At 37.8% G+C, this 22771-nt stretch overlaps 1 protein-coding gene across 17 annotated transcripts in view; it reads left to right on the top strand.

Moving 5' to 3' along the window:
* The window catches only part of CLASP1 (cytoplasmic linker associated protein 1), a 338497-nt gene that overhangs the window by 169271 nt on the left and 146455 nt on the right, over positions 1 to 22771 (top strand). For all 17 annotated transcript variants that reach the window (XM_072613409.1, XM_072613408.1, XM_072613396.1 and 14 more), the window contains 2 exons: positions 10259 to 10414; positions 17987 to 18060. In XM_072613409.1, the coding sequence (XP_072469510.1) occupies positions 10259 to 10414; positions 17987 to 18060 (230 nt within the window). The remainder of the gene's footprint in view (positions 1 to 10258; positions 10415 to 17986; positions 18061 to 22771) is intronic.

Genomic DNA, 22771 nt, shown 5'->3' with positions numbered 1-22771 from the left:
TGTAAATAGACAAATATAATTGTTGTTGTTTAGTCGTATCTGACTTTTCATGACTTCATTTAGAGTTTTCTTGGCAAAGATGCTGGAGTGGTTTGCCTTTTCTTTATCTAGCTCATTTTATAGATGAGGAAACTGAGGCAAATAGGATAAGTGACTTGTCCAGGGTCACACAGCAAGTAAGTGCCTGAGCTCAGATTTGAACTCATGAAGATGAGTCTTCTTGATTCCAATTTCAGTGTTTTGTCTACTCTGTGACACCTAACTGCCCAAAAGAAATAAAATACTTAGTAGAAATTCATGTTTACTGGGTTGTTTTTTTTTACTGTGTTTCAAAGGTAATATTTGAGAACCTAATTAGCCTCCCTACCTCAAGTATTTTTCTACTCCAGTCTTTCCTATAAACTGCTGCTAAAGTAATTTTCCTTAAACACAAATCAGACCAGTGTTATCCATTACCTTTAGGATAAAATGGTTAGAGCTGAAAAAGATCTTGTAGATCACTTTCATGGACTATTATGGTAACTGACAGGCTTCAAACCCATCAGTGAGGTTGAGGGATGTCTACCCTGAGCATGTGAAGACTTTCCTGGGCAAAATGAGCAGATGAGAACATTTTGTTCCAGTAGCTATGAAGACGGCTGAAAACAGATACCGTGGAATACTTAGCTCTTAGTCATTAAAGATACCAAGGTCTTCCACTGTATCCTGGGCCATCTTGACTTTTGTCTTGTCATTGGACTTTGATGACTCTGGAAGAGAGAGTGAGGCTTTATGACTTTGTGCAACTGTCTTTCACTTAAATCCAATTCACATGTGAATTAAGATATCACCCTGTGATATCATTGGTGCTCTTTGAAAATAGATAAATAACAGCAATATGTTTATTTTAGTCCAACATCATTTTTGTGGTGCAGCTGTAATCAGTTATATAGAAGATGTTGCTTAACAAGTATACTTTACCATTCCCATTGCTTTATGGTTGTCTACTCCTCCACCAGCCCTCTAAATGCTGTCTTCTTCCTTGTTAGGTGTGGTTCCTAGGACTGGATGCATTTTAAAAGATTCTCCCACTAGTGGAAAGGTCTTTAAACTGCTGGTTCAAAGGTGATTAAAACATTTCATGTTAGACCTATGTAAACACAATATAATTTCTGACTGAGTGGTGAGCTGCAAAATCCCTGTGCATTTATCATTGCTTTTCTCAGCAGGTTGGAATCTTTTCTGTTTCCACGGACCTTCAGAGAAGCCAGATTCCAGTATCTTCCTAGGCAGAAAGACATTGCACTGTCATTGCTAGGGATAACTATTACCAGTTTTAGATCTTAAATTCACAATATCACAATACAACTTAATGGTTTTAAAATAGGCTTGTGAATCAGAGTGAAGCTGCAACTGTGTGGGTGTTTAAATAGATACTCTGTGGTGATAATGAATAAAAAATCCTGAATTCTAATCTTAGTTCAGCTATTGCCTGACTTTGACGTCAATACAAATTGTTCAAACTATCTGACTCTTAATTTCTCTGTCTCTTAGAGGAGAATCATCATATAACTTTACTTCAGTTAACAAAATCTAGTGTATTATGATCCAGCTGTATCAGAAGATTACATTTAGGGGTGCAAATATGGGTTATAGAAAGCTTTTTCTTATATAAAAAGTGTTTCTTTTAGAATCTCTTTTAAATCCAAGCTTTGCTAGAGCATTTAAATACTTCAGTTTACAAAAAAGTAAATATGTAACTTTTGAAAATATTAGTTATTTGCAAAAAAAATTAGTTAAATTAAGATACTGTCATGGTAGGTTAGTTTATATGAGTATTGTGTTAGTTCATGAACTTTAGAGGAGCTTATTTTTATAGATAAGGTGATTTCACTGGTGGTAGGACCTCCCCGATGAGAATATTTCCTCTATTAATGCAAGTTGATACTTGTGCACTTGGTAATCTTAGAAAGCTGCCGCAGCTTTGAGAGGTTAAATGATTTTCTCTGTATTACACATATAGTATGCCTCCCAGTTAAGACCTGAATGCATGTCTCCTTGGACCTCACCGTGCTGCCTTTTATTCTTTATTAAGTAATTGAATTAAACAGACTTTTGTTAAGGATTTATTACTTTGATAATAACTTCCCTAAGAAAAATCTGCTGCTGTACCACTGTGAGTTGGACATCATTTCCATTTTTTTAAAAATAGGAATTCCAGCAAGAGTGATGTTTCTTTTGCTGTGCTTGTTTAAGCACTCCCACTTTTCTGAATATTTCAGACCAAGCCATTAGAAGCAGAAGCATACTACTACTCATCTTAAAATGCACAATTAAGCTGCTGTCCTTCGAGAAGGAAGTAGCCTCCTCCTCCAAAGATAGCGTAGTAGATCTTGACATGGATTGTTAAGGAGATAGGCTGTTCTTAATAAGAACAGTTCTTTAGTGGAGGGTTACTTTCCATAGCTCCTGTACTTCCAAGATTATCATTGAGTCTTCTTAGAACTAGGGCCTACTTAAGGAGGAAAAAACATTTTGTATCTGAAAATTTAGTCTTTGTATTGAGCTTTTCACTGGTAATTATGGTAAGCTTGAAAAAATAGTTGGTAACTTCTTACATAGAAGGACTTCCATGATGAACGTCCCTATTTTTGTGACCAAATGATTTGGGACTTCCCATCATTGTAGTTCCAGTTGAGTATATGAGAAGTGATCCCTTTCCACTTTACTTTCAGTTCCACCTACCCTGTGGTGTATATGATATCCACTGTGGTGCTAAGAAAGGAGAAAGGGAGGATATGGTTCCATATGATCAGGTACCAGTTTTAATGCTGTATGCATGTGTATGTCTGAGCCCATGCACATGTACGCAGGCACTTTTGAAAGATGAAATATTTGCTTCCTGGAATATTTTTTTGAGTTTAATGTTTTATCTATTTCTTTTTCCTCCTTGTTGCTTCATGTTAGGACTTAAATCAGATGGAATCTCATAGACACTTAAGTAACAGGCCTTTTTAAGGTATGAGAAATGGTGTCTTGGCTGACATATAGGTAAGGAAGATGTAAGAAACTTGTTTTCCATTCCAGTAAAGACTTCGTGTTATTTTTTAAAAGTTAATTCTTGTTAGATTAATGTTTTCTAACCAACTTTTCTTTGGGAAGACACATAGTGATTGAATTTGGTCATTTAGGTTAGTAGGAAAAGGCTACCCTATTCTGATTTCATGAATCAGGAAAGAAACAATGTCTTTGGCAGATCAGATTGGTTTCCTCATCTGGTATGTAAGGAGTATTTTTGTGTAGACTATTTCTGCTGATACTCTTGATGTTGTTGCTATTGAGTTTGTTTCTAAATGTTGCTCCCCTTTCTTGATTGAAGGAAAGCATGGTGCGTGTGTGCATGCGTGTGTGTGCGTGCGTGTGCATTTAGAAAAAGAACTATTCTCTCTCCTTCTACAACAACACCTGCCCACAGCGAAACTTCTCAAAAAGTTGGCAGGTATGTACATACATACACACATGTGTGTGTATGTGTGTGTGTGTATATATATATATACATATATATACACACACACACGCACATATATTTGAAAGAGACAATGTTTACCAAAGAGTCAGCTAGATCTGGAGGGAGGGTGGGTGAACAACTATCTATTTGATACCTCCATTTCCAGAATGACTTGGCCCCAGGTCACACAGCTGATGAATGGCAGGGCCAGGATACAATCCTGGGGCATCTGAGTCTAAATCCAGTACCTTCCAACTAGATCATGCTGCCCCTTCTCCTTCTGATGTCTTTATGCCATGGATCAAGTGCTCCTGCTATCCCCAGATAAAATGTTAGCAAATATAATACTCATTGTTCATATCATATGATCTTGAGTGCTACAAAATAAAGAATAGTATCTGTTTAGGTCCTAATATCAATGGACATAGCTGTCAAAAGAGATCAGGACAGTGTTCTAAGGATATAAGGACAAGAAAGGTCATGGCCCTTGCGTTCATCAAGGAACTTATATTCTACTGGGAAGATAGAGATAGAAAGATGCAAATAAATATTTTATAAGGTAAGGAGTGATGGGGGTGAAGGAGAGATTCACAGTGCTTTAAAAAATAAGAGAAATAGACCTGTCTGGGAGAAGTTCTTGACATATGACATATTTACCTTATGAAGTAGAATTACTTAAACCCCTAATATCAACACTATTAAAAAATTCCATTGTAGTTGGCCATTCACAAAGTAAAAATCTCTCTCTGTGAGACCCCCACATAATTTTTTGGGTACCATTTTTGTCCACTTATCTTTTCCACAGTAACTTAAAGGAAACACATACAAAAGTCCCTCTTTGCAAATTTCTAAATAGCCTACGTGATTGTCCATATTTTCTAGGATTTTTTTGATGTGGGGCTTGTAGTCAAGAAGACCTGAGTTCAGGTGTGACTTCAGACACTTACTATGTATGTGACCCCCGGGAAAGTCACTTAATCTGACCTTAGTTTCCTCATCTGCAAAATGGGAATAAGAATAACATCTCCCTTGAAGAGTTGTTGTGGGGATCAAATGAGATCGTATTTGTAAAGTGCTTTAGCAGAGCACCTGTCACATATTAGGACCTAATAAATACTTGTTTCTTTCTTCCTTTTTCAGTGCTCTTTTGTTTACTGTAATTATATCAGGGAGTAAGCCTCAAGGCAGCACTAATGTGTCTAGAGCCAATTAATCTCAGAGGCTGTTTAGAGCTGGAAGAGTCTCTGGGAGTATTTAGTCTGACTGCAAAGTTTTTAATAGATGAGTAAGTTGAAGCATATAGTGGTTCATATGACTTGTCAGCAATCACACACAACCAATTAGTGGCAGAACAAGGCTGAGAAAACGTCTCTTCTGAGTCTTTGTTTTGTGAGAATATGGTCATGTAATAGGACCCAGAGATTTTAATCTCATCTATAGTTGTAATAGTATTTTGATCAGATTACTGGTTAGAAGTGTTGTGTAAAAGAACAATTAATCTGAAGTTGGAGGACTCTGGTTCAAATCTCAACTCCAGTATTTATCATTTGTATGACATTGGGCAATTACTTTAGTCCTCTTCATCTTTAAAGTAAGACAAAATGATTGCAAAAGGGCCTTCCAGTTTTAAATATGCTATCCTGTCATTCTATGCATGACTGTTTTTTTCATTAGAATGAAAGACAATGAAACATAAAAGAGGTAAAGTTTAGAACTGCTCAGACCGCTCAAAAAAAAGAGAAAACTATAACTGTACTTTTCTTTTGCAAACTGGCAGTGGTAAATATTTGAGACTCTTGGTCTCAGAGCCAGGTAGCAGAGTTCAGGGAATTTAGAACACCCTGGCCTTCATGATCACAAATTCCATATATATTTGACTCCCTGGCTGTAGGTGACTGAGTCATGGAAACAGCTTGTTTGTTTTTAGTTAACTGTAGTTTATTCTCAGAACTACCTTCATATTAGGTTAGATTAGTCCTCAGCCTCACCTGGAAGTAGCTCTTAAAATCCCAAAGTCTTTTTAACATCATGGGACACAGCATGGCTTTCTAGAAAGAGTTACACCAGGGAAGAGAAGTTAATTCCAGGAAGTCAAGTATGCTTCTTTCTGTATCACTCAAAGTCTATTATATTTAAGTGTTTAACATATACAGGACAGGTTAGTATTTACTTATTAAGTACTTCCTACATAGGATGTGTGACTGCTATTCCCCAGCAGTTTGACGTTACATGTCTCACTTTTGCTTCATTACTGTGGACTGTGACCTCACATTAGACCCAGTTCAGTTTTGAAGGCCTAGTAATAACCCACAAGTCACTGTGAAAATTGTTGAATTTGACTGATTTCTTGACATCTACCTAGGGGGTATTTCATTCTCCTGAAATACTCCAGGCAAGAAAGACATAGAGTATAGAGCAAATGTTATTGAAATTCATGGAACAGGTGAGAAACACTTAGTCCAGGTTAGCAAGGGAATAGTTGTAATCCACATTCCAGTGATGCTGTTCATTTCTCTCCCCATACCCACCCCCTCAGCTCCCCAGAGATTCACAGTCACAATTTCTTTCCAAAATTTACAACATTAATAGGTGAAATCCCAGTAGAATGAGTGGTGATGAGAACCTCATTAAACAGTGCAGGCATCTTTCCCTTTAACTCTTTGGCTCTGATCTCTTCGTTCTGTCTGGCATCTCTGTACCCAGTCTGGATTTTCTCTTGGCTTTTGGTCCAGTGGCAGTATTCAAAATACCATCCCCCAGATAAATGAGACTAACAAGGTCCCTGGTTTGTTTTATGAACCCTTAGCAAGTGCCTGTCAGTTGCTGCCTTTATTACTGCTACTTCCCTTGTTTTTTTTCCCCCTTCCATAACTTGGAAACCCTTGTTCCTGACATACTCTTCTCCCATCATCCCCCTTTTCCAGATTTTTATGTACGTTCCAGGTTCTCTTTCATTCTCCACACGATAAAAGGAAGGACCAAAGGGTTCCCAAAATCTCCTCAGAACTGGTTGGACTCTTTAGGGGTATATTCCCTAATAAATTAGGCTTGGGTGGAATGGAGAAGGAGGTATTGAAGAAGAAGAAAGGAGAGGAATCACCGGGATACATACAAAGACATCCCTAAAGTATTCTGTACTGTCAATGCTTTGTTAGAGCATCCTTTTTTTTAAATTATTTTTTTATTAATTTTATTTCTTTTCAGTGTTCTACAACCATATAACTTAGATTTTTTCCCCTCCCTCCCCCCACCTTCCCTTTCCCTCCCTGAGATGGCATACAATTTTATATATGTTCTACATATATATTCCTATTAAATACATTTTCACTATAGTCATGCTGTGTAGAAGAATTAAAATGAATGGGAGAAATCAAATAACAGACCAAAACATAATATAAAAGAAAATGATCTGCTACATCCTGGGATTGAATTCCATAGTTCTTTCTCTGGATGTGGAAGGCATTTTGCCTTAAAAGACCATTGGGATTTTTTTTAAGTCCTTGTGTTGCAATGAAGTTCTAAGTCTACCAGAAAAAACTCTTGTACACTGTGGTTGTTGCTGTGCACAAAGGTCTCCTGGTTCTGCTCCTTTCACTCAGCATCAGAGCATAGAAGTCTTTCCAGGTCTCTCTGAAGTCTTCCTGTTCATTGTTTCTGATAGCACAATAGTATTCCATTACATTCATACACCATTATTTATTCAACCATTCCCCAATTGATGGGCATCCCCTTGATTTCCAGTTTTTAGCCACCACAAAGAGAGCTGCTATAAATATTTTTGTACATGTGGGACCCTTTCCCATTTTTATGATCTCTTTGGAATACAGTCCTAGAAGCAATATTGCTGAGTCAAAGGGTATGCATATTTTTGTAGCCATTTGGGCATAGTTCCAAATTCCTCTCCAGAATGGTTGGATCAGCTCACAGCTCCACCAACAATGAATTAGTGTTCCAACTCTCCCACATCCTCTCCAGCATTTATCATCTTCCTGTTTTGTCATGTTTGCCAATCTGATAGGTGTGATGTGGTACCTCAAAGTTGTTTTGATTTGCTTTTCTCTAATCAATAGTGATTTAGAGCATTTTTTTCATATGACTATAGAGATCTTTAATTTCTTCCTCAGAAAATTGCCTGTTCATATCCTTTGACCATTTATCAATTGGGGAATGATTTGTATTTTTGTGCATTTGACTCAGTTCTCTATATATTTTAGAAATGAGGCCTTTACCACAGACACTAGCTGCAAAAATAGATCATCCTTTTGAAACAGATTTTTACATACCTTTGGCAGAATTCTCTTGGAAGAGAATTAGCAGGGAGGATAGTGTGTAAGTAAAGTGACTGGAGGATAGTGTGACTCTGAAACACATCAGGGTTTTCATCTTTCAGAAAGTGACAGTAGATCCTGTGAATCAAAAATGATCCTTCTTTTAAAAAAAAAAAACCCACTGCACATTGGCTTAAAAATCTGATTTTAGCACAAGTAAGGAATCATGTGGATTGAGTTCTTGTTCTGGCTTGCAGGATGAATACTTCTTGGCCATTCCGTGTAGCCTCCTACCTGGTTTCCAGCCTTGGGGGAGAGGGAGTAACATCATTCTTTCAGCTCCTAGCATCTATCCCTTTGGGTGAACTGCCTAAAATCTTGAGAAAACTCTACCCTGAGGTTCAATTCATATGGATAATGAAAATCTTCCAGAACTCACTCCTCATTGTTTAAATCTGTACTGGTCTTGTCCTCATGTCCCAGTGATCCTGAACCTGTAGCTGTTATCATTCAGACCAGTTGGGGGCAGGTGGGGCAAGAACACATCTTTTATTATTTCCCTCAACTCACCATCCCCAGTGTTTCACAGTAAAGCTACCCATCTTTCCCACCTGCTATGTGAAGTGCTTGATCCAAAGACAACAAATTTGTTTTTATCTTATATGTCTAACTTTTCCATTTCTTTTCTTTCCATCTTCTGACTTTCACTGAGGCTTTAGCACAGTGCCTTATACCTAGTAGTTGCTTAATAAATGTTGATTAATTGATTGACCTGGCTCCCTCCCTCCCTTAATAAACTCCACTGGTTCCCTTTCACCTCCAGGATTAAATATCAAATCCTGTGTTTGGTGTTCAAAGCCATTTATAACCTACTCCTTCCCTTTCCAATTATTAGTCTATGAAGGAAAGAGTTATCAAGGAAAGATAGTGTCAAAGGCTGCGGAGAGATCAAGGGATTGATGTCTGAAGCAGACTTTAACTAAATGGGTCCAATCTGTTGCCAAAATCTGTAGATTTTACCTTGCAACAGCTCTGTAAAATACACCCCCTTACCTTCTCTGACACTGCCACCACTCTTGTACAGACCCTCATTTACATTTGGACTACTTCAAAAGTGACTTTTCCAGGGTCACACAGCTGCTAAGTATCCGAGGTTGAATTTTAATTCAGGTCTATCCACAGTACCACCTAATAGCCTCTATATTTTAAGCTACAAAACTGGTTTTTAAATAACTTAGCTAATATAACAAAGGAAGCCTCTTTAAAAGAACTTTGAAAGTAAGATTAGATTAAAATTGATTAAGATTTTATCAGTCACTAATATTATTTCTTTTCCACTTTTGCACCAAGCTGACTTCTAACATCTTGTTACTGCTGATAGATTGCTTAAGATATTATCTGAAAAGGGGGTCTTTAAAGAATCTATAGATGAAACAGTTGTTAAAGAAAAGATAGAATAAAACTGTTTGGACTTATATTGCTTCCCCTGTAACTACACGAGAGCCTTTACCCTTAGGGAGCCTATTTTTAAAGTGTAATGTTCTAAACATATAATCATCAGATGATTAATCCCAAGTTCACTGATTATCTGCCATTGGACAGTTCTCCAGGGCATTTTACTGAGCCATTATATTAAGGAAATTTTTCATCTGAAACATACACCCTGTGACAGCTCACCCTAGGCTGTTTATGTATAATAAGCTGGTACATTAACTATCAAGGTGGCTGATTTGGTCAGTGAATCTCCATATGTATTTTTACTGAGTTGATTATTTACGTAGGATTGTAGGTTTAGATCTGGAAGGAATTTTGGAGGTGTGATTGTCCAACCTACTCATTTTACAGATAAGGGAACTACAATCCACTGAGGTTAAAGTGAGTTGGCCACACTTACACTGGGACAGAATCTGCATTCAAACTGTGACAGTTGCCATGATTGGATTTGGTTATGTGTTTCTGGGTGCACAATGCATAAATAGTTTGTATACTTTAACTTGTATCTAGTCATTGACTCTTTGATACTTATGAATTTTGAGCTTAGGATCTGAGAAGATAGAAAAAGTTTGAATGAAACTTTTGAATGAAGAAACTGAGTTTCTTTTATTCTCTGCTAAGTGCTCTAAAGTCACTAGTGAACTTACATCTACATTTAGTGTTATTTCATCCTCAACTTCCTTGGCATTTGTAATCTTTTCAACTAATTAAGCACACTCATTTTTACCTTTCTTTAAGGCTTTCCCCCTCACAAGCCCATGAGATAGGAAGTAGAACTATTATTTTCTCTCTTTGACAGATAGGAAATGGTTGTGTGGGGACAAGCACCTCAATAAGTGGCAGATTTGGGAAGTAAACACAGCTTTTCTGACTCAAACTCTTGTCCACTGTAGATCCTGTCTGCTATATCAGCAAGGTGGCATCTATCCATAGAGGCTATTTATTGCTTCAAGTTTCAGTTAGAAAATATTTTGTTTTTATGTTTTTTTCTTTTCTCCATTCTCTTCAGATAAGAATTTTGATGATGAAGACTCTGTGGATGGGAACAGGCCTCCTTCAGCCAGCTCTTCTACATCTTCAAAGGCCCCCCCAAGCTCACGAAGAAACATTGCAATGGGAACCACTCGCCGCGTTGGACCTGTTGCCCTAGGATCTAAGTCGTCTGGTATGAGTATATGTCTACTATGTTTGGGTTACAGTAGTGAAAGCTGTTGTTAATAATTGATAACTCCTCCTTCCATGCATCAGAAGTTGTATTGATCATCTAAAATAAATTGCAGCTTGTGTTTAATGAATTAAGTTTGGGGAGGGAACACTTTTAAGTGTTATTGCTTTGGCCTGTATATTCTTCTTCTGGTATTTATGACCAGATTTTACTTATTGTTCTTAAATATAGCTATAGGGTAAAACGTGGGCATCTGTTTGTAGTCAAAGGGCCCCTCACATACTTTTTGTTGTTCACTTGTTTCAGTCATGTCCAATTCTTCATGACCCCATTTGGGGTTTTCTTGACAAAGATTCAAGAGTGTTTTGCCATTTCCTTCTCTGACTCATTTTACAGATGAGAAAACTGAGACAAACAAGGTTAAGTAATTTATTTGCCCAGGGTCACATAGGTAGTTAGTTTCTGAGGCTAGATTTGAAGGAGAGGAAGGAGTCTTTCTGACTCCAGACTGGAACTCTGCCATCCACTACACCACCTAGCTGTGCCACCACTCCTACCGATACTACTTGTTTTTAGTTTTATAGCCAGAAATAAGGTAAGGCCTTCTTTTCCAGTCTTGGGATAGTCAATTTTAAACTTTTTTAGTTCCCCATATTTGCCTCTTCTGGAAAAGCTTTTGAATATATGGAGTCTGGTTCCAAGAGAATCTAATTTAATTTACATGTTTTCCAGCCAACTATTCTTATACCCAGCTTTCCTCTGTCCCTTCTTGTTCAAGCTTTTAAAACTACTACTATCAAAAAGCTGTCCTTGAACCCAGAGATTTGGAGGCCAGAGTCCTCATAAAGCCAGCACTGGGCTGACTTAGGCTGCCTTTAAAGGCAGGTCTGGGATGAGACTGTTCTCTTAGGAGAATTTGATGAAGTCTAAACTAGACTCAATATTCTCACTATTCCCTTCTATGCAAAAAGCTACATTAGTAGCAGAAGAGTGTTAGAGAGATGAATTTAATAGTAATTCACAGTTGGAATTTGAACCCAAGTGCTCTAACACTACCTCCAGTTATCTTTCCACAACACCCCTCTCAAGAACTTTACCATTGACCTGCCAGTACTGAGGTGAAATGTGCAGGGTTGCGTTGTGCAAAGGGGTAGAGTGCCTACTGACATGGATGAAGTCAAGAGATCTTTAAAATTTGAAAGTAAATAAAATGATTAAATGATAGCACAAATTGTGGCATATTTGAATTGGGATAGTATTGTGCTATAAGAAACAATGAAAGATCATTTCAGAGAAACCTGGAAAGACTTATATGAACTGATAAAGAGTGACATGAGCAGAATCCTGAGACCAACTTACTGTAAGGAGGCAAACTATTCTACCCACTACACCAAATGTAAGGGAGCAGATCTGTTCTGCCGTAATTATGCCAATTGTGGGGTGGCATGCCCTCCAAAAGAATACTGGGATACAAAACAAAGAGGGGCATATACCATCTTGGATATTAATGTGTTTTAATAAAGTTAGTTAGGTTAATTGGAGGAGTATGCTCACAAGAGACCAGTCTTCTGGGCAGCAAGAGGACAAAGTAACATCATGGATCCCTGTACCAACCCTAGGCCAGGTCAAGTATTATATAAAAACAGAACAAAACAGGGATAGTCCAGGTATGGCTCAGGATCACATGCAAGTGTTCCCATGGGTTAGTTAGTTTGGCTGTTTACATTTACTCAAAGTAGTTTACATTCTCTGCGAGAGTCATAGGTCACATTCCCATTCTGGCCTACCTCAGCACACTCACATTGTTTAAAAAAAAGTTTTTAGAAGACTTAAGAAATTTAATCCAATGTAATTATCAACTCTAATTGCGGAGGACTGATTATGAATAATGTTACCCACCTTCTAACAGAGAGGTTAATGGACTAATATGCTCACTGAGACATGCATTTTGGACATGGTCAACATGGGACATTTATTTTTTTGCTTGGTTATTCATATTTGTTGCAGTGGGATTGTTTTTCATTCTTTTTCCCCCTGGTAGACTGGAAAGGAAGAAAAAAATTAATTGAAAACCTTGATAATTTAAAAAAATTTGAATAATTTTAAAAATTCATTTACTTCTAATTTTCAACATTCATTTCCACAAGATTTTGAGTTCCAAATTTTCTCCCCATCTCTCCCCTCCCCTCCATCCCAGGACACCGTGCATTCTGATTACCCCTTCGCCCAGTCTGCCCTTCCCATTCCCACTGAGACAGCAAGTAATTTAATATAGGCTATACATGTGTAGTTATGCAGACGACTTCCATAATAGCCATGTTGTGAAAGACTTAACTATATTTCCCTCCATCCTATCCTGTCCCTCATTTATTCTATTCTCTCTTTTGATCTCATCCCTCCCGAAAAGTGTTTACTTCTAATTACTCCCTCCTCCCATTTGCCCTCCTTTCCATCATCCTCCCACACACCCCACTTACGCCCTTCTCCCCTACTTTCCTATAGTGTAAAATAGATTTTCATACCAAATTGACTGTTCATGTTATTCCCTCCTTAAGCCAAATGTGATAAGAGTAAACTTCACTTTTCCCCCCTCTCACCTCTCCCCTTTTCTCCTCTATTGAAAAAGCTTTATCTTGCCTCTTTTATGAGAAATAACTTGCCCCATTCCATTTCTCCCTTTCTCCTCCCAATATATTCCTCTTTTACCCCTTAATTTTATTTTTTTAGATATCATCCCTTCCTATTCAACTCACCCTCTGCCCTCTGTCTATATATGTGTATATAATTCCTCCAACTACTCAAATACTGAGAAAAGTTTCAGGAATTGCAAATATTATCTTTTCATGTAGGAATGTAGACAGTGCACTTTATTAAGTCCCTTATGATTTCTATTTCCTGTTTACCTTTTCATGCTTCTCTTGATTCTTGTGTTTGAAAGTCATATTTTCTATTTAGCTCTGTTCTTTTCATTATGAATGCTTGAAAGTCCTCTCTTTCATTGAATGACTGTTTTTTTCCCCTGAAGTATTATACTCAGTTTTTCTGGGTAGGTGATTCTTGGTTTTAATCCTAGTGCCTTTGACTTGTGGAATGTCATATTCCAAGCCCTTTGATCCCTTAATGTAAAAGCTGCCAGATCCTGTGTTATCCTGATTATATTTCCACAATACTCAAATTGTTTCTCTCTGACTGCTTGCAATATTTTCTCCTTGATCTGAGAACTCAGGAATTTGGCTACAATATTCCTAGGAGTTTTCCTTTTGGGAAACCTTCTTTCAGGAGGTGATGGGTAGATTCTTTCAATATTTATTTTACCTCTGATTCTAGAATATCAGGGCAGTTTTCCTTGATAATTTCATGAAAGATGATGTCCAAGTTCTTTTTTTGATTAGGTAGTCCCATAATTTTTAAATTGTCTCTCCTGGATCCATTTTACAGGTCAGTTGTTTTTCCAGTGAGGTATTTCACATTGTCTTCTATTTTTTCATTGTTTTGGTTTTGTTTTATAATTTCTTGGTTTCTCATAAAGTCATTAGTTTCTGGCTGTTCCATTCTAATGTTTAAAGAACTATTTTCTTCAGTGAGTTTTTTGAACCTCCTTTTCCATTTTGTTAATTCTGCTTTTTAAAACATTCTTCTCCTCATTAGCTTTTTGGACTTCTTTTGCCATTTAGGTTAGTCTGTTTTTAAAGCTGTTATTTCTTCAGCATTTTTTTGGGTCTCCTTTAGCAAACTGTTGACTCATTTTTTCGTTGTTTTCTTGCATCTCTCTCATTTCTCTTCCCAGTTTTTCCTCCACCTCTCCTACTTGATTTTCAAAATTCTTTTTGAGCTCTTCTGTAGCCTGAGGCCATTGCATATTGTTTTGGAGGTATTAGTTGTAGAAGCCTTGACTTTTAGGTCTTCCTCTGACGGTATGCTTGGTTCTTCCTCATCTGAAAGGATAGAAGAAAATACCTTTTCACCAAGAAAGTAACTTTCTCTGGTCTTATATTTTTTTCCTTTTTTGGGCATTTTCCCAGCCAGTTACTTGACTTTTGAGTCCTTTGTGAAGTGGAAGGTATACTCTGGGGCCTTGTAAGTTCTCAGGTCCTCCAAGGGGGCACAAGCAAGGGAGAGGTATTTACCCCTCTCCTGGCCTGCACTCTGGTCTGGAAGCAACCACAAACTTTTGTGCCCAGGATCTGCGAGTAAGATTTCCTCTCCAAAGTCATCACCAGCTCCACCATACCAGTGCTCCTCCTCACCCCAGGGCTGCCATTAAGAACTGAGACTCAGATCAGCGGTTCGATTCCCCCAAGGTCTTTAGGCCAAGGGCTTCAAAAATGGATGCTGCTTCAGCAGTGGCTGCTTCTTCCCTGGGGCCTAGCTAGACCTCACTCCCTTCTCACCTAGGTGAAAGAGCTTTTGCACTGACCTTTGAAGCTGTCTGGCATTTGTGGGTTGAGAAAAATGGGGAATCACAGCTGCTGCCCATGATTATGTACCCTGAAGCCTGCTCCAGTTCTGTCCACAGCATAGCCAAGGCTGGGCTGTGCTCTGATCCAAGCTTGTGCAATAGACCTTTCCTGTCAGCCCTACAGGCTGTCTTGGACTGGAAATCTCTTTCGCTATGTTGTCTTGTAGCTTCTGGTGCTCTAGAATTTGTTTAGGGTCATTTTTTACAGGTATTTTATGCGCTATGGCATTAGAGCTAGAACAGGTCCATCCTTCTACTCTGCCATCTTGGCTCCGTCCCTGGAATAATTTTTTTAAAAGCAAATAAATAAAATGCTTACTATGTGCAAACACCTGTACTGGGCCCTCTGAGGGGTAATAACATAAAAATGCAAAAACCATGGTTCTTAATACCTTTTTCAGAGCAACCTGGGTAATACACACTTTGTGCCTGCTAGGGTTTTATAAATACCCACAGATCTAGACTTTACTTTATACCTACTGCTATGATGTTTTCTGTGGTTTAACTTTATTGATAGTTATAGATTCAACCTGAATTCTGTGAAAAGCTTCAGATTTTGACCTCATTTATTATATTTTGTTCTTGCAAAGCAATTAGGGTTAAGTGACTTGCCCAGGGTCACAAAGAGCTAGTAAGTGTCAAGTCTCTCAGGTCAGATTTGAACTCAGGTTCTCCTGACTCCAGGGCCAGTGCTCTATGCCCTGTGCCACCTAGCTGTCCCAACCTCATTTATTGCAGTAGTTAATCCCCATCCTCCTGTTATTCTACAGATGGCCAGTAGAACAGCAGATCTTGAGTTTTCTCCTAGCAAATTGCTTTATTTATTCATTCATTTTAAAGATAAGTTTTGTTGATGTCTTTTGTATGTGGAAACAACAATTTCTAGATTTCATTCACCCTCCTTCATAACAGAGAAAAAGAAATAAACTAAAACAACCTATATAATATTCCTGACTTATCATGTATATGACATTTGACCTTCACAGCGTCCTCTGCCTCTCTTGAAAGGTGAGAGGTATAATTCATTATATTTTCTCTGGAAACAAAATTTAGCCAACTACTTTAGCAGTGTTGTTTTTCTGCCCACCTTCCTTTAACCCTAATTGAGTCTCAGTAGCCAGTTAATACCTGTTGGCAAGGGAAGTGTTGATACCCATTGCTGAAAAACATCAACAAGGTACCAGCTCCAACTATATTTAGTATATAAGAAGACACCAGTTGTAGGGCGTTGTTAACTTTAAAAGGCTTAGACTAAGATGTTTTTATTGTTCTAGTTATACTGGGATGTGTGTGTGTGTGTGTGTGTGTGTGTGTGTGTGTGTGTGTGTGTGTGTTCGTCCATTGTTGAAGAAGGCCATGCCATCAGAGAAATAATGACATGACTTTCACTTGACTTTGTTTTGAGTGAGGGAGGGCTGTGCAGGTCACCAGCCTCACTTCTCCTCCAGAGCCATCTGAATCCAGTGACCAGATATTCATCAGGATGACTAGAGGTGACCCAGGATGAGGCAGTTGGGGTTAATTGACTTGCCCAAGTTCACACAGCTAGTGAGTATCAAGTGTCTGAGGTGAGATTTGAAGTAAGGTCCTTCTGACTCCTGCACTGGTGCTTTATCCGCTGCACCACTTAGCTGTGAAATGCTACTGAACCACTGGTATTTTTGTGATATAATAGTAGCTTTGGAAATGAGTCTTTTGGTAATACATTGAAAGATCATCTGAATTCGTTTACATCTCCACCACAATTTGACCTTCATTTATATGCTCCTCATCATTTCATCATTTCATTCTCTTTCTTTTTTGGGGACTCAGCTAGAACAGAACCTTTCTATTTTAACTTGTTGGTTCAGTTTTCATTGTAGATAGTATAGGTAAGATTGGAAGTGTGGAATACTGAAAAGAGCACTGGTGGTCAAGAAACTTAGATCTGAATTTTGCCTTTTTCACTAACTAGTTGTGTCAGTTTTGCAAATCACATAACTTCTATAAATCTTAGTCCTGAAAGGCATAACGTAAAGATTTTGGATTAGACTATCACTAAGATTCTGTGCCCTTCAACAACATGGACAAAACTATACTTAAAAGTGAATTAAAATTTGGAAGCATTTCTCTTGATTGTAAAGTATAAGAGAGTTCTAAATTTCAAAAAGAAATAATTTGTCCCCAAAGAAGGCATCTGACATGCAAACAAACAAAAAGAAACCCTGAGAGGAATAATGCAGACTTGCTGCTTTACCTAGGATATGCTCATTTGAAACTCTTCTCTGTAAATGAAACTTTAAGGCAAGAATCCTTGGAAAATGGAAAATTTTAAGATCATTAAGAATTAAGCATCTCTGTCATAATTTAAAACTTGAGAGAAGACTGATGTGATTCTTTAGCATTGGCAGATTTGTTGGCTGAATTTTTTTGACCTAAGACAATACCAATGATATAGTCATTGCTGAAATGATCCTTTACATTTATTCAAGGTCGTTTTCATGGGGCAGCTAGGTGGTGCAGTGGATAGAGCACCAGTGCAGGAGTCAGGATGACCTGAGTTCAGATCTCACCTCAGACACTTGACACTCACTAGTTGTGTGACCTTGGGCAAGTCACTTAATCCCAGTTGCCTCATCCTGGGTCATTTCCAGTCATCCTGATGAATATCTGGTCACTGGATTCAGATGACTCTGGGGGAAAAGTGAGGCTGGTGACCTGCACAGCCCTCCCTCACTCAAAACAAAGTCAAATGCAAGTCATGTTATTATTTCTCTGATGGCGTGGTCTTCTTAGGCAATGAAGGATGAGCACACAGGTGTTTTTCATAGTGTTTGAATATTAGTATAGATGAATTGAGGCTGTTGAAACCAAAACTTTACTGCTTAAGCAAATTTTCTTTTTTAGGCAGAAGCACATCCTTGTCCAATTATATTGCAACAAGCTTAGTGTGCTCAATTGTGCCGTAATATTAAAGGACAATATCATGTGTTATGTCTTTGATTCATTATGTATGTTTTAAAATTTTAACTTGTATTACAGTTATGTCTTTTTCAGTGTTGTTTTGTAATCCTGACTGTTTTATAAACACTGGCTTGTTTTTTGGTTGTTATAATAGTTTTTCTTTCTGTCAGCTACAAAAGAAGGAGCTGGTGCTGTTGATGAAGAGGACTTCATTAAAGCATTTGATGATGTACCGGTAGTACAGGTGAGTAGTGGTGCTTGAGTGTGGTGCGCAAGAAAAGCATGAGAAAAGTGGATTTGTTCTTAGAACTCTTAATTTCTTTTTTCTTTTTTGACAGTCTTAAAAAATTTAATTTAGAACCCTCTTTTCCTTACCCCATACTTTTTATAGAATCAAGTAATGACTATCAGGAATATTGCAAAAAAAGGAAAAAGGTAGATCCAAAAAATAAAGTTCTTGCAATTCAAAATTAGAACAAGATGGAGAAGCGAAAATGGGACCTTTTTGGAGCAATGAAATGTTCAGAAGGGAGTGCTTCTATACCAGAAGAAAGGATTTCAGGAAATACATAGCACAAGAAACCACATATAGCAAAAAATTTTAAATAACCTAATTTTTCAATAGCGTGTGAAGAAAGAACATTCTTAAACTCCAGTACATAGTGTTAGTGTGTTATAGTTAGTGTTAGTAGTTAGTGTTAGTAGTGTTATACACCTGTATTTTGGGGTATGTAGCATATTGACTTGAAGTATTCTGAAAAGTTTTGGATTTCTGGTTAATAAACAGGCTGAATAGTAATGTATGAATGAAGTGTAGAGGAAAGAGTTTGAGACTAAAATTCAGGAGACTGAAATTCTTTCGTTCTTTTAACTTTGTTTTGTTGTTTCTTAATATCTCAGGGGAGTTGTTTCACTTGTCCATTCCAATTTTTAAGGAATTATTTTCTTCAGTGAGATTTTCTATCTCTTTTTCTATTTGGCCAGTCCTGCTTTTTAATAAGGTCTCTTCTTCAGTGAATTTTTATGCTTCTTTTACCCTTAGGACAATTCTGTTTTTTTAAGGTGTTATTTTCTTCAGTACTTCTGTGCCTCTTTTACCAAGCTGTCAGTTCTTTTTTAATAATTTTATTATATCACTCTCATTCCTTTTCCCAGTTTTTTTTCTCTACCAATTTCATGTATTTCTTTAACTCTTCCAGGAATTCTTGTTGGGGGCTTGGGTCTGTTTAGCATTTTTCTTTGAGGTATTGTTTGTCATTATCTTCACTTTGTTGCCTTCTTCTGAGTTTATGTCTTGGTCTTCCCTGTCATCATAGGAGCTTTTTATATTTGTTCATTTTGCTTATCTATTTGTTGACTTTAAATGTTATGTTAAAGTTGAATTCTGTTCACCTTGGCATGGGGAAGCATTGTCTTAAGCTTTAGGCTTATTCATGCTCTTGTGTTCTGAGGTAGATCTGGGTGGGGGTGTCCTGCAAATTTTGGTTGCGTGATCAGAGGGGAGGTGTGAGTTGCTGCTCTTGTGGTATGTGTTCTGGTCTTTACCCAGGAAGAGTCCCTAGTTCCCTTCAGCCATAAGTGCTAATGCACCTCCTTGTCCTGCACCTGAGTTCAGGGCTCTGCCTTCCTTGTGAATAACTTCTAGTACTCACTCCCACCATGGAACTAGGACCCAGAACTGCGTATGGGCAATAGAATTCCTAGTCAGTGCCAGCCATACTCGATGCCAGCAAAGGGTCCCCTGTAATCTCCTTCTGACCAATTGCCCGTCTCCCCTGGGCTTGGGAGTACCTGGAAGCTGCTGCTGTTATAGAAAGACAGGCTCCACACAGGCCTCCACTCTACTTCTGCAGTTTTCTTAGGCAGAAGAGTGTCTCACCTTGACCTTTTGTTGGCTGTGTTGCTCCAAAATTTTATTTGAAGCATCATTTTAAAGTTATTTGGAGGGGAATGTTGAAAGTTCAACTTGGTTGCTGCCACTGATCTGCAGTAGATCGAAATTGTTGACAAATTTAGCTCTTAACAGGTCTTTTGCCTTCTATCTCCCCTCAGTTCAGTTTTCTTTCATATGGCTGGCCGACTAATTTTTCTCATTCATAAATATGGTAATATCACTCCTTAAAAACCCTTCCATATTTCCCTGTTGCTTATTTAATTCATACTACTTAGGTTTGCATCAAAGATACCAACTCACCACAATCTGGCCCCATTCTACTTTTCTGAGACCATTTCATACATACTGCTTCCCTACATGGAGTTTGTCCTTCAGTCACAGTTAACTCTTTCTGCTTGCCTGTCCATGCCCAGGGCTCCCTCAAGCCCATTCCATTGCTCATACTACTCCCAATAAGTAGAACACTTGTGCTCTTCTTTGCCTATTGAGTTTCCGTCTGTCCTTGAAATCTCTTAAATGCCATTTGCTTAGTGAGCCTTTCAAAGTTGTTATCCCCAGCCCTTCTGCTCCTATAATTATTAGCCTTTTCTCTCTCCAGCCTTCAGGGTAACAATTGCACCTCTATTAAATACATATCCTTTACCCTTTTTTTTTTTTTATTTGCTTATGTATCATACCTGTCTAGTGGATTATCCAACTACCTGAAGTCAAGGACTCTGACTTATATAAACTTGGTTTCTTTCCCAGCATTGAGTTTAATAAACGTTTATTGACTCAAGCTGAGTTTAAATTCCAGATCTTACACTAGCTTGTGTGGCATTGACTTTTCCCCATCAGTTGAATGAAAATATATCTCTTCTGTCTAGCTATTTATCACCTCTCCCACAAATTAGCTCTCCTCCTCGAAACTTCCATACTGTCTATTGCCTGTTGTCCTTATTTGCAGTTTATGTTGCTTTATTTTGTGAAATATTTACCCATTTGTAAACCTTTTTTTTCTCAAGTGGATTGTGAACTCCTTAAAGAAAGGTACTTTGTCTTATAAGTCCTAAGGCCCCCTACACTAGTTGATTGACCATGTAGTGTTACCATGAAAACAAAATGAAATTGAGACCAAAAAGTATCTTTGAAAAGTTGAGACATAAGTTAATATTGTTTATGTTAACAGCACCCTTTGTTTCATGAGTTGCCATGGCCAAAGAATTCATCAATAAATTGCCATTCAGCTGGTGCTGAACTCCCCTTCTAAACAACAGATCAATAATCTGGTCCCAGAATTCGACAGCAAGAAGAGAGTCGGTTGGATTGCTTTTGAGAAACTGCAGAATTTTTTAATGACTCTTGACTTCTCCCTGAAATAAAAAGGCCCATCTTTCTAACCCCAACATTTTTCTTATTGAATAACATGTTGTTTTTTTAACCTGTTTACCCTTTTATACTTCTCTTGAGTCTTATATTTGAAGAGCAAATTTTCTATTAAGCTCATCAGGAAAGTTGAAAAAATTTGCTTCAATGATGTCCATTATTCCCCCCAAAGGATCACGTTCATTTTTGCTGGATAGTTGATTCTTGGTTGTAATCCAAGCTCTTTTACCTTCTAGAATTATCATATTCCAAGCTCTCTGATCCTTTAATGTGGTAGCTGCTGAGTTTTGTGTAATACTGACTGTGGCTCCTTGATATTTGAATTGTTTCTTTCTGGCTACTTATAGTATTTTCTCCATGACCTGATAGTTCTGGAATTTGGCTATAATATTTCTTGTAGTTTTTATTTTGGAATCTCTTTCAGGAAGTGATCAGTGGATTCTTTTAATTACTATTTTAACCCCTCATTCTAGAATATCAGGGCAATTTTTCTTGATAATTTCTTGAACGATTCTGTCAAGGCTCTTTTTTGTTCATGGCTTTCAGGCAGCCCAGTAATTGTTAAATAATCTTTTCTGGATGTCTTTTCCTGGTTATTTGTTTTTCCGTTGAGGTATTTTACCTTTCATCTATTTTTTCTATTCTTTGACTGATTCTTGACTGATTTGACTTTGACTGATTCTATTCATTACCTTCTACTTGCCCAATTCTAATTTTTAAGGAATTTTTCCCTTGTTAGCTTTTGTATCTTCTTTTCCATTTGCCCAATTCTGTTTTTTAAGGAGTTATTGTCTTCAGCCAGTTTTTATGTTTCCTTTTCCAAGCTGTTGACTCTTTTTTTCATGATTCTCTTACATAAGTCTCATTTCTTTTCCCAATTTTTCTTCTACCTCTCTTATTTGATTTTTAAAATCCTTTTAAGCTTTTCCAAGTGAACTTTTTGGGTTAGAGACCAATTCATATCTCTGAGATTTTGCATGTAGGCATTTTGCCCTTGTTGTCCTATTCTGAGTTTGTGTTTTGATCTTTCTTCTCTGTAATTACAATAGCTTTCTGTGGTCAGGACTCTCTTTTGGTTTTTGCTAATTTCCAGCCTATTTTGTGAGTTTCAGATTTGAGCCCTTCTCCTGGGGTATAGGAGGCATTGTCCCAAGATTTTTGCACTGGGTCCTGATCACTGACTTTCTGTACCAGGGCCTCTGGGGCTGGCAGTTTGCCCACTACACTGGGATGGGCTAACTTAGTTACATCTCTTGTGCTGTGGCTTCCAGAGCTGACAATTATTCTGATGCACTGGGGCTGCAGACCTGACAGCTGGCCTTGGGTGCTGATCTGTGCTATAGCTAAGAGCCTCCCACTGGTTTGTCTGAATACCACCTGTGTTGGGTTGCACTCCCTTTTTACCCAAGTGAGACCGACCTTCCCTACTAATTATCTTGCCTCAGAAAATAATTTCATGCTGTCTTTTTGTAGGTTCTGTCACTCCAGAATATGTTTAGAGGTTTGATTTGGCATTGTTTTTTGAGGGAAACTGAGGAGAGCTCAGGCATCTTCCTGACTTTTCTCTGCCATCTTCCCCAACATTTTTCCTAGTGATGTATGGTTTTGAATAATGAAATAGTAGTTTCCAGAAATTTGAAGTTCAACATCACCATGATCTTTCAATAGTGAAGTGTCTGGTAGACATAAATGTGTA

This window comes from Notamacropus eugenii, chromosome 5 (assembly GCF_028372415.1).
Source record: "Notamacropus eugenii isolate mMacEug1 chromosome 5, mMacEug1.pri_v2, whole genome shotgun sequence".
In the NCBI taxonomy this organism is placed as follows: Eukaryota; Metazoa; Chordata; class Mammalia; order Diprotodontia; family Macropodidae; genus Notamacropus; species Notamacropus eugenii.
Note: the sequence above shows the minus strand (reverse complement) of the source record. Positions and strands in the feature narration are given on the sequence as shown.